The 12,851-nt window shown below is 42.6% G+C and overlaps 1 protein-coding gene across 2 annotated transcripts in view; it reads right to left on the bottom strand.

Moving 5' to 3' along the window:
* LOC140544525 (double C2-like domain-containing protein alpha) overlaps positions 1-12,851 on the bottom strand; it is a 49,427-nt gene that overhangs the window by 19,299 nt on the left and 17,277 nt on the right. For both annotated transcript variants that reach the window (XM_072668125.1, XM_072668126.1), the window contains exons 3-5: positions 12,404-12,483; positions 8,766-8,840; positions 4,783-4,892 (exon numbers count right to left, since the gene is read on the bottom strand). In XM_072668125.1, the coding sequence (XP_072524226.1) occupies positions 4,783-4,892; positions 8,766-8,840; positions 12,404-12,483 (265 nt within the window). The remainder of the gene's footprint in view (positions 1-4,782; positions 4,893-8,765; positions 8,841-12,403; positions 12,484-12,851) is intronic.

Below are 12,851 nucleotides of genomic sequence, written 5' to 3' on the forward strand. Positions count from 1 at the left end.
AAAAAGTTACTCATTCCCATGCCTTAGTAAGTCACATATTATTTTTTTTATTAAGCATGGATGTCACCAGCAGGGCTCTCTAGCCCTCAGAAAGTGAACAGAGGCACATTACGGGAGAGCAATGTACAGGTTATAGTAGAGAACACAGCAGAGCAGAAGACGAACAGAGCAAGAAAAGGAGGCCTATTTCTGAGGGTCCTGAATTCTGACTGCGTCAGGATCTTCTTTGTTCCGGCAGTCTCTCTCTTTTTTTTCTTTCTTTTTATTCCTCCCTCTCTCGCTCTTTCTGTTTGGAGGACTGGGAGCACAGAGGCAAAATTGGGTCCTGTCACCGGCCTCCGGAACTCTCTGGCCACGTGAAAGCATGCGCGCTATGCCAGACGAGCGTTGCCCCGGGAAACAGCATGACTCGATAGTCGCTTAAGGACCGGCCGGTAATTTACTGTGCATCACCCTGTCATCCCAGTGGAAAACGGGAATCTGGCCGCACACTCACTTAAGATGAAGAGGAATGGAGGGGAGAAAGAGGGGGGAATAATAATGAGTGATGAGCCTAGAAGGGCGGCAGGATTAAGGAGCTTAATCTTTACTTGAAAGTAAATGACTATTCACCTATCGGGGTGATGGCGGAAATTTCCCAAAAGACAGCAGAGTTATCGAGAAACGCCAGAGTGAAGTCTGTATATGTGTGTTTGTCAGTTAATGCGGAATGCTTTAAAGCAGCCAGGGATCAATTTCAGACCAAGTGAAGTTTATGGCAATTTGTATGCAGATCAGCTCGTTCTGAGCAGAATTTGCCAACAGAAGAGTTTCACAAGCAGCCGTCATTTTATCTGTTGCCAGAAAAGGCTTCGTAAAAAGGTTTAAAAACTTTAAGGAGCCAGTTTCCAGTTCAAGTGCTAGGTAGTTGAAATGAAAAGCTAGGAAGTCAATTGATTTATGGATGAGGAACACTAACTTAATGTATAATCTAGACTGTCTTAAATCTAGCTGAAACATACTACTAGAATCCAATATGGCCGCTAATAGAAATGATCACAGCCCTTAGTTTTACCATTGCCTAGCTCAAATTGTGAAGGTTGACTACCGGAATCATGTGTCTAAACATTGACCTAATCAAATATTAGGCCTGTCTGTACTAAATTCAAACACACACAATTCTTGCACACAATTCTTACTCCCTGCCTTTGCTTAATGTGTGCTATCTGTGTATTTCCGCGGAGGTTAATATGAGTTCTCACCTGCCTTAGGCTGTCTAACTTAGCCTGGGAAGACCAACACCCACCACCCTCTTTTTCTTTCCCTTTCACACTCACATACACATATTCACACACTACTCACAACCTCTCCAAGGGTCAGTGAAATTAAATGCCCCCCAGAAGTAACTGTGACCTCAATCTGTCACTACAGCTGGAAGAGACAGAGAGAGAGAGAGAGTGGAACAGAGAGAATGTGCTGACAGTAAACAGTCATAGAGGAACGCTGCAGGTAGGGCTGGGTAATAAGGCCAAACAATATCAGTATTTTCAGACATTTGGGTCATGTGCAATATATCAGGTTTGACAATTTCAATATTATAGAACACAGGAGGCCATGAAAATAATGTTTTTGAGGACATTTGAGGTTGACTGAACACACATAATACGGACCGTTAGCGAGAGTTTGTTGGTTTTGCCTTGCCAGTCATAATGACGCAGCGCCAACAGCAAAAAACAATATTGTACAGGGTACAATGTGACAATACGATATTGAAATTACTTGAATGATAGCTCATAAAATAGGCCTTTATAAGTCTTTATATACCCCCAGTCCTAACCGCGAAGAACAGAAGGCCAGGCGGTAAAGCTAAAACACAGTGACATGCAGACGACAAAGGACGACTGATGCGGGAGACCAGAATATAACCTTAAGAATGCTTATTGGATGCCATATTGACCCCTGTGGTGTCAAGTTGATTCTGAAAGACTGCAAACTCCTTATTCCTGCCCAGCAGATGCAGAGCTTCCAGGGATTAACAACGAGAGCAAACAAAGACACACCTGCTACTCCACTGAGAAGAAAAACGTCAAGTACTGTACGTCAAACTGGGTTGTCTTTGAACATCCTGCTGAGATCAACCTGGCACTACACATTTCAACTCTGTTAGCTTGCTAGCTTCACACAAGTCATACAATTCTAGGGACTAAGTTGGGAGTGAGTGCCTTTTTGTTTTGTCTACCCTTTTCTCCATGGTTTTGGCAGGGAGTTTTGTCCATCTTTCACCCTGTTTACACCTGGTCACACCATGTGACTAGTATCTGGGTTGTAGAGCGCTAGCCATTTACATTTACATTTATTATCTTATCCAGAGCGACTTACAAGGTTACTCGTATTACGGAGTAGGGCCAATGCGGTGTTAGGAGTCTTGCCCAAGGACTCTTATTGGTGTAGCGCAGCATAGTCACCCAGACCGGAAATCGAACCCTGGTCTCCCACATGGTGTTGTTGTAACTCAATGGCAGGTGGTGGTGTTATCTGTTGCGCCACACCAACCACCATGCCATTTACAGTGCATTTACAGTCGATAGTTGAAAGCGTTTCCGGTTAGTCAGACTAAAATTCAATCACTGTGTGGGACGAAATAGGCAAATTCGCTCGTGTGCCACAATTATTACCAATGTTAGGAGGGGTTTTGGTTATCAAACGCATCTTGGAGAGGTTGATGCCTTTACATTGCTATAGCATGTGGTTAGTTATGTTTTCTGTGGTTGGTTTTGTTTGTTGTTTAGGCATATGCTCACCCCTGAAGCTATGTTTCTTCCATTGATTAACAATAAACAGTCACATCGAGTGTCTGGTGTTTGGTCCGGCAGAGGGTCTGGGGAGAGAGCCCACTCTCATCATCACTCTAATTCCCTTACGCTGTGAGTAGCCACTTCTGTAACATGGGTATGAAGCACGTTCGAGAGGTGAATTTAAGTTGGTCAGGTGATGTTAAAAAAACAAGGTGCTGGTTTGGTCAATCCAGAGGAATGGTTACCCTGGCTATGGTGTGTGACAAACCAGTCTAGGGTTTGCTCTATGGATATGATTCTTGCTTAAAGTGCGAGAGGTCCTGAGTTGAAACTCTGGATTCAAATCTTGGACAAGCCCTCAATTCAGTTCCTACCTAAACCTAGACTGTGAGTAACAGATTTGTGAGAATTGAGAGTGGACTTAAACTGTAAACTAGTTCCAATTATTTAAGTTGTTACAAAGGTCAATGGCTTCAGCTAACCTTAGATATTCCAAATTCGGAAACAGCAGCAAGGAGTAAAGAGCGCCTGGTAGGTCTGGGGAGATGTTATTCCAGGTGATGACAATAGGGATGAGCCCTGAACATCTCTCTTAAGGTGATGTATTATAAAGCGGAGGGTTCCATTTTCTCTTTGGCACTGGTGTCTTGAGATAAAACACTGCAGTAACTTCAGAACAAGGTCAAAGTGTTCTTCTGGAAAGTAATCCATTGGCAGGAATATAAGGAATCACAACAGCCACCAGTGGAACACATCTGTTCCAGCAGCTGCACCCACAGTTGAAGGTGAGCAGAGATTAGGATGCCACACTGTTTCCAAGTTGTGAAGGAAGGTCACTCATTTTCTGATGGTCAACTATGCAGCACACTAGCCATCTTGGAGCCACCAGTGAGACACGGTGCCAGACTCCGCTGGTTTTTGGAAAAAGATTATCTGGGTGGCGTAAGAACAGAGGAAGGCCTGAAAAGGAGGTGGTCTAACTAATCACGTTGAGCTAGAGTCTTGACTTTCAGGAGAATGGGCAGCAAGGTCATAGAAAAAGGGAGTTGCCAAATATATATAAGGCCTTGCTGTGAAATGTCTGGTCACCAGTCTAAGCTTTTCTGGAACTATTAATAAGAACAGTGGAGGAAGAGGGTCCTTCAGCATTGGAGATGTTATTGTACACACCTGCTGAGACCATGGTGGGATCAGCAATTGCTGGGCAAAGGGCTTTTACAGAGGCTTGGCAACTTGGTCGCAGTGATCAAAGACCTCTCCAGCAGCGTCTTCCTGATAAATGGGCAGGCAGGGGTAAATGGGCCAGCCATGCCTGCTTATGGCCATGATCCAAATGAGCCACAAGACATCTCAGATTTCCTGTGAAGTCAAAGAGGGCTGATGGAATTTGGCTGATGGAATCTGGCTGAAGGAGCACTTTGGAAATAATGCTAAGGCTCCAAGATTGGGCACAGAGGGGGAGTCCACGTTCTAATGCCAAGTTATTAATGGGGGCTGCTGTGGGTTAGCAGACACAGTGTTAATCCTATTTCAAAAATGAATACCATGCCTAAAATTACACCTGTGTCTTGTCTGAACCAGACAGCTACCAGGCTAAGCTAACATGTTGTTCCTTGAATAATATACATAGATATCCTAGTACAAAAAAGTAACAAGCACCAGCAAATCTAGCACCTTCACTTTGGTTGTGACATTTCCCATTTAGCTTTCTTACAGTTGCAGGTCCAAGATTAACACTGAGCAAGCGATTTAGAAACAGAAGCTTAATTTGTACTACTGCTGAAAAGAAAGGGCATCCACTCCTTATGACGTAGAAAGTAGAGAGTTCTTCTTTTTTAGCAGCGACTGTTTGCCTGAGCCGCTAGCTAGCTGAACACAAAGCAAAATGTCCTATCCAGAGAAATTAGGGGAAGGGTTTCGATACTCTGGCTCTCTGGAAGTCTTAAATAATGAAACACACAGTGTAAATCAGAAGTAAATAGCTTAAAATTGAAAGATAAAAGACTACCTGAGTGTTTTTCTATACATGTCCTCTTCTGTGATGCCACAGTAGGTAAGAGTCTCATTCCAGACAGGATTTAGGGTGTTCTTCACAATCTTAGTCTTCAGTTTATTGGCCTGGATGGAGAAACATTGACAGATTATTGACATTACTGATGCTGCAAAGTAAGAATTTCAGGTTTTACAGAAAACCTACAGCAAAACTTAATATCGCTGTTGTCCAATGAAAAACATTCATTTTTATTTTGCATTTTTAGTTTTCTCCAGACCAATTTTCAAGACCAAATTTTGGGTGGAGTCTGACTAAAATAGTTGCAGAGCATTAGTATTTACAGTGAAAAGCACTTCAACAATATGTAATACATACAATCCATCCATTATTCTTCTTATCCTCTCCTTTTGGTTGTGGTGGGTCTGGAGCCCACCTGGAATTATTGGCCACAAGGCAGAAATACCCTCTGGACAGGGTACAAGTTAACAAGTAAAATTTTACAAAAACAATTTCCACTATTTCCAGGCTGCCTTGGTGCCTGGTGAGCTACCCTGAATTAGATATCCTTTAGAACTGCCCAATGGTGAATGAGTAAAAAAAAAAAAAGGTAACGGTGCAAAGTATTTGTCACTCTACTATGTACAGTGAAATGTGTCCTCTGCATTTGACCCATCTGTGGTAGTGAACACACACACACACATCCAGAGCAGTGGACAGCAAACCCCAGCACCCAGGGAGCAGAGAGGGTGAAGGGCCAACAGTGGCAGCTTGCAGAGCCCGGGTATCAAACCCACAACCCTGTCATCAACAGCCCCGGAGCTCTAACCGCTGAGCCACCACTGCCCCCGTCCAGGATTCAAAGCGTTTACATTTTAAAGCAGTTGGCAGATGCTCTTATCCAGACTATATGATTCATGTTACACTGGTAGGAGATTGTAGCATTAGGAGTCTTGCCCAATAACTCTTACTGGTGTACTGTGGTGTGTTGCCCAAACCGGGAACCAAAACATACGTTTTTAGCCTCTACTTCACATATTTTCACAGTGGTCAGTGGGCAAAACCACCATATACTAGCCATATTTCATTAAAATGTATTTTTATTAAAATTCACATCCTACAGCGTGTTCATTACAATTATGAAACAGGGCAGTGCAGAAATACAGTTCCCTTTTCTGAATCTGTAGATTCCAGCCTTTCCATTGCATCTTATCGCCAGATCATACGTAACTCAGATCCGGAGTTACAAAGCATTATGTAAGTCTTCTGTTTCTCACTGCGTCTACCTAGAGAATTCGTGTGTCTGTCATCAGACGTTCATCTGTAATTGGTTTCGTGTGTCCGACCATGGATCTGTGTAACTGTGAAACTGACCAATGGACACTCTCGCTGTATTATTGCTATACTATTTGATTCAAACATTCCACTGCTTTTGAGAAACCTGTTTCAAGCACCAAAACAATTCGTCCACATGAGTAAACAAATGTTTTCACAGGAAATATAAATTTCTAAAATCAGACTTTAATTTCTCAGATTTAGGGTCAGATTATTTACGTGGGTATTTTCTTATACAGAAGTGAATGTAGGCATATACGCAAACACCAAGAAAATGCCTTTATACACTCCAGGGGGTTAACACCAATTGACCTTCAATGCATCTCATATACATATACATATCGTTGTGAGTGCGAGAGTAGACAAAGCCATAAACTGCATCTCATTCTCAAAATTTTCAATTAAAAATCCTAATGATTTTGCTGCTGTCACAATTTTAAAAATCAGAAAAATCACAAAGAAAAATGTATGCACAGGATTACAGTTACCAACGCCAGTGAAAAGGGCACCCATTGTGGCAGATCAGATTTCTGAGGGGGACTCCTCTAGACACACCATTGGCAATAAGACCAACTATTAACACTCGTAATTAAAATAAATAAATAAATAAATAGCAACAGCAGCGATTGTGCAGATTAAAACTACAGCCATGTGTGCTACAGATTGAACTGAAACAGGAACCCTGACCTCTTTCTAACCCATTTATTATTATCAGTTCTAACAGGACTGTGACAGACATGCCAAAACCAATAAGTGTGACTTGTTGCCCCTCTTCCGTGCTAGCAGCAACTAACGCATTGCCTAAGCCAGCAAACTGGGTTGGCCGTATGTGGGATGCAAGTGTATTTTTGTGTGATATTAATGAGACAAACTCCAGGAAACGTGTCAGTCAAAGCCTCGAGAGCACATATCCAAAAGCCACCTACTTGCCTTTTTTTTTTTGGAGATGTGTGGATGTGATGCTTTTCGCAGAGTGTGGTGTCACTATCCTAAAAAAAAAGCCCTGTGGGTGGGTCTCATCCCCCATCTGGCGAGCCAGGTGGAATGAGAGCCTTCATTAGGCATGTTGAACACCGAGAAAGCTGTTTCCACAGCAAATGTCTTTGAGGCTGTTGAGTCATTTGACAAAACCGGTGCCATTTTCACATTGCATTCGGTAAATGGGGGTGGGTTCCAGATAGGTTCCATGCCCATTCCATTCCTAAAGGTAGAAATGGGCTCTGAGTGAGTTTGTACATACTTTGTTATACTTTGTTATACCCTCCTCATCCCGTCATATATATGACATATTTACTTATAAGAACTATATATGTATATAGAATAACTTAACATAATATCTGTGGTTATTCGGCTCTGACTGTGTTTGAGACACTTTTCACACCAGATGTTTGTCTCTCATATTACGGTTGATTGGAAAGAAAAATTGTGAAACATGAAAAACTCGAAAGAAAAAATATTAGATGTTTAAACCAGATTTGCTAAAATATCCCTTTCTGCAGCATGTAAAGAGCTGTGTAAGGGTAAATTGTACATATACACTCATTAAGCACTTTATTAGGAACTCAGTCATGCAGTTACCTACTCAGCCAATAATGTAGTAGCAATACAATGCATAAAATCATACAGACATGGACCAACAGCTTCAGATAACGTTCTCATCAACCATCAGAACTGGGACAAAATCTGATCTCTATCATTTTAAGTGCAGCATTATTGGTGTCAGATGGGCTGGTCTAAGTATTTCTAGAACTGTTGATTTTATGGGATTATTCAGAATGGTGTAATGAACACATCCAGACAGCAACAGTTTTGCAGACGGAGCCAGTATGTTGTTGAGAGAGGTCAATGGAGAATATCCAGACTGGTTGGATCTGACAGAAAGGCTACAGTAACTCAAGACATTCACTCCGCACAATTATGGTGAGCAGAGCAGCATCTCAAAATGCACACAAAAAAAACACGTTCAACCTTGAGGAGGATGGACTACAGAAGACCACATCGGGTTCCACTTCTGTCAACCAAGAACAGAAAGCTGAGGCTGCAGTGGCTCAGCACAAGACTGAAGAAACGTAGTCTCTGGAATTCTGCTGAGGAACACTGATGGTTACCGATGGGTCAGAATTTGGCTCCAGCAACAGCATGAATCCATAGACCCAACCTGCCTTGTATTGTTGCTGACCATGTGCAGCATTCCTTAATGACCACAAAGCACTCAGGCTGTTTTAAGAGCAAAGGAGGCTCTATTAGTACAGTATTCCTAATAAAGTGCTCACTGATAAAACGAAGCAGTCAAACTCTTTTGACCTAACTGACTGTACTGCTCTCCCACTCACAACACCACTGAAGCCCCCAGCTGGTGACACTGAACACGTTTTGCCTTTAACCACCTTTCAGGGAGGACCACAGGCAGCATGCAGTCATTTCTTCCCTCTGTAAAAGTAGGATGAAGATAAGACGGCACCGTTTCTTTGAGGGGGGAAACCATGCATGCATTTATCTATTAGAGCAGAAACTCTCTCTCTCTTTCTCTCCCGCGCGCTCTAGCTCGCTTTTTGTCCTGAGGTGACTTGTGAATGTAAATAACAGTATCAGACTGTCATGGTCAGCTTAGCGGCTCAGTGGGCGAGGACGGGGAACGTGAAGGGAGGAAAGGAATTAGAGCAGACCTTGCAGGCTCCAGGGAGCAGGTGTAGCTTCACATAAGGGTCGGCCAAGCCATTGAAGTCCATGGGCTTCAGACCCTGTAATAGAAACAGAGAAAGAGAGAGTGAGAGAGAGAGAGAGAGAGAGAGAGAGAGAGAGAGAGACTGGGCCACTATGAACACAAGGATGGGCATCAGGGGCAAAAATACAGTATAGAATTAGAAACACACTTTACACACACTACACAGCAGTACGATGGATTTTGACCTCCGCATTTAACCCATCTGTGGCAGTGAACACACACAATCACACTACTGGTTTGAGGCAGTACTGGGGTGGGCAGCCACCACAGCACCCAGGGAGCAATTGGAAGTTAGGTGTCTTGCTCAAGGTCACCTCAGCTGTGAATGTTGGCCCCCCACACCTATCCCCACTTCCTATTGGCCCAGGATGTCAAAGGCTTCTTTTCTACTGCAGGTAGAACCGTTTAGCAGGCTTTTTCCCCACACTGACATGGTTCGGCATGGAACGCTTACAAACTGGGCTGAGCCCCGTTTTCTCAGCACAGTTACCTAACTGTACTTGGGGCAAAAGAACCATTCGATTGAGGGCTGAATGGTGTAGAGATCTAAAGTATACTTTAGATCTATACTTGAGTCGCCTATGGGCCTCGTCCAACATCGCGACTGTAGCGTTAGCATGCCGGCTACAGGCCTTGTCCATCATTGCTTTTGCAGCACTGGCATGTCAGCTATGGGCCTTGTGCACCACTGGTATTGTACATCAGTACAGTGTTAGCATGGTGATCGAGGCATTAGCACACCGGCTGATTTTGTGACTGTACATCATCTTTCGTGCCAGTTCCACAGCTATGCCTACTGCATGCCGAAGCAGTCACACACTTGCATCAACATTTTTGTTTTTATTAATACCCTTTCCATTGCATCTTATTATCAGATCATTTATGACTCACATCAGAAGTTACGAGGCTTTCAGCGAGATACTCTTCTCTGCCTCTTGCTGTGTCTAACTGGTGGATTTGTGTGTCTGTCATCTGTCTCTCATCTGTAATTGGTGGATTTGTGCATTTGTCTAGGGTTTGTGTGGAACTGACCAATTTCAATTTCACACATTCCACTGCTTTTGTGAAGCTAAGACTCTAAAACCGTTCCAAGCACCAATACTCAACTCTTAATGCTGCAAATTCAACAAATTACCATTATCAGTTCTTCGGTTTCTATAAAATGTTTTAAACGCTGTTGTGCCTAATAATTTGGAACAGCAAAAATGCTGTTATCATTGGGAGGTTTTAATTGACTTTAATTTCACTTTGATGATGACCATTTAGGAAAGTTAGAGAAAAGTATCAATTACATAATAATTTGGAACGCTGTGTATTCCAGTAAAGCTGGAGTCAGTGTGTCCAAGCTTATGACTGGTGAATTACAAATGACGGCAAGTGATTCTGCAGCCGCAGAGTGCCTAACAAAGCCTCAGCTGAGGCCAGCCCCCGAGGTCTGGAATCAATAGCCCGTCTGCAATGGAGAATGATTGGAAAACAGCTGTGCCAGAGCCTCACAGAGGAGAATACGTCCAATACAGTCCAGCTCATCTCCCGTTACATTCATAGCTGATACTCAAGGTCAATAGAGAGTAATTATTAACTTCCTAACTGTCACATGACACCACATTCAATTCCCCAGCTATAAACCAGGCGGCTCAGACACAGTGACAAAAACAACGTGATTTTTTTTTGTGCGCACCAGAAATCAAATTACATACCTGCCTGGTACCCAAGCACTGTAGGTGTCCTCTGTAATGTATTTTAATAATGGCAGGTTATCGTTTAAATTCTCTCCCCGTCTCGATGAAATGAGGCGGTGCTCAGAGAACTCACTGGATTTAGCAGAAATTTCCCTTGTTTGACAGAGACGCTGGAACAAGGACTCTAGACTTCATGCTGTCAATTTGAATTTAATGGCTCAGATTCATTGTTTACATTTGTTTTGTCACCATGTATTAAGCTTCTACTGCCTAATACAACCTGACTTACTCCAGAACCTGTACTGCATCACTGTGGATTGCTTTTTAAGTTTGTACACATTATAAATCATATATTAATAAATGAGAAATTAATGAGCCAAAACTGTAACCAATGTAAAAAAGATAAACTACAGGTAAACTACAGCCCCAGATTTACCCCAGATAGACCAAGACAGATCATAGAAGCAGACTGACTTTTGACCATAGAATCAAAGGAACTCCAGACCCAGACTAACTATTGATCCAGGTAGACTACAGACCCAAGCTGACTGATGTGCACACTGACCCACACTGACTTTAGAACCAGATGGACTATAGACCAAGATTGACCAAGATTAAATCACTACACTGCAGTCCCACAGAACCAGAAAGACTATAAATTCAGGCCGATCTAAGAAGCATATATACCACTGAAAATAGAGACAGATGGATTGTAGACCTAGACTGATCACAAAAGCAGATGGACTACTGACCCAGATTAATTTAAGGACTAAATACTATTGACCTTAGAACTGGATGGACTGAGATCCATACTGACTACATCAACAGGTAAACTACACCCAAGTAGAGACCCAACAGACCCAAACTTACTATAGACGTAGCTGGACTATACATCCAGATTTACCAATTTAACTAAACTGACCATAGATCCATATTGGCAATCACAGTAACCAATGATCTATAGACCCAGACTGACCACAGAACTAAATGGACTATAATACAGACCCAAAGTGATCATAGATTCAGGTGGACTACAGACTACTCAACAACATGGACTATAGACGTACAGTTATCATAGAATCAGGAAGCAGGGGCACAGTATGGGGGGGGGGGGGGTATGGGAGGTTTCAAAGGTCTGTGACTGACAGGGGCCAAACAAATGTAATAACTGAGTATTTTGGCAGAATTATTAGAGTTGTGGGGCCCAGTATAATACGTTTTCATGGGGCCAAAAATCCCTGGCAGCCCCCCTGCCAGAAAGACCATATACCCAGGCTAATCTCAGAAGCACATTTTTTCACAATAGAGACAGATGGTTTGTAGACTTAGACTGATCACAGAAGCAGATGGACTACTGACCCATATTAACACAGAACCAGCAGGACTAAAGACTAAGACTGACCTTAGAACCGGCTGAACTGACTCCCAAATACATCACAAAATCAGATTAGATACAAATCCACACTGCCTATATAAACAGGTGAACTACAGTCCTAGATTGAATACACATCCAAGCAGACAAGATCCAGATTTAACATAGAATCAGAGGGACTACAATACCTGATTGACCCTAAAACCAGATGGACCAGTACTATCATAACAGGTAAATCTGACTGAATATACATTCTAGTAGACAACAGGGCCAAACTGACAATAAAATCAGGTGGACTATAGAGCCAGTTTGACCGCAGAACCAGATTGACCGCAGAACCAGATTGACTACAGACCCTTGTTGACAGATAGATTATAGATCCCATTGAAGATTCTCCACTGAAGATGTAATTATGCCCAGGATTCAGCCTAAAATCACCACAAACGTCTTGCATTGACTGTACTGCTATGGAAATTGATTTCTGTAAGTAGAGAAATCAGTAGAAATCAGGAGCTATGGTGTTACCTTGGCTTTCAGAACGGTGCAATGTAGAGAACTTGTGGCTGACTCATAGAGCAGGTCAAACTCCAGCGTGCCTAGAGAAGCTGCAACAGAAAACCAAAGCAGTCAGGAATTAACAGGCTGTCTAATTCAGTTCCCCACTCTGGTTCTGGAGGACCCTTGTCTGACACATTTAGTGTTTTTCTGTTCTAACGAATCCACTTCAGCTAAGGAGAGGCTTGTTAATAAGCTGATTAATTTAACTATATCAGAGCAGGGAAAATAAAATATGCATGGCAAGGTACTCCTGGACCACAGATGGGAACCACTAATCTAATCAGTCAATACATTTATTATTATAAAACGACAATGAAAAAATATGGCTTATTTAAAAGTCTTTGGACACATGCTAAGGCCGAGGGGATGGTTGGATTTGGATGGTCAGGTGTACCTGGCTAGCTCAAGTGGCCCA

Source organism: Salminus brasiliensis, chromosome 22 (genome assembly GCF_030463535.1).
Source record: "Salminus brasiliensis chromosome 22, fSalBra1.hap2, whole genome shotgun sequence".
Lineage (NCBI taxonomy): Eukaryota > Metazoa > Chordata > Actinopteri > Characiformes > Bryconidae > Salminus > Salminus brasiliensis.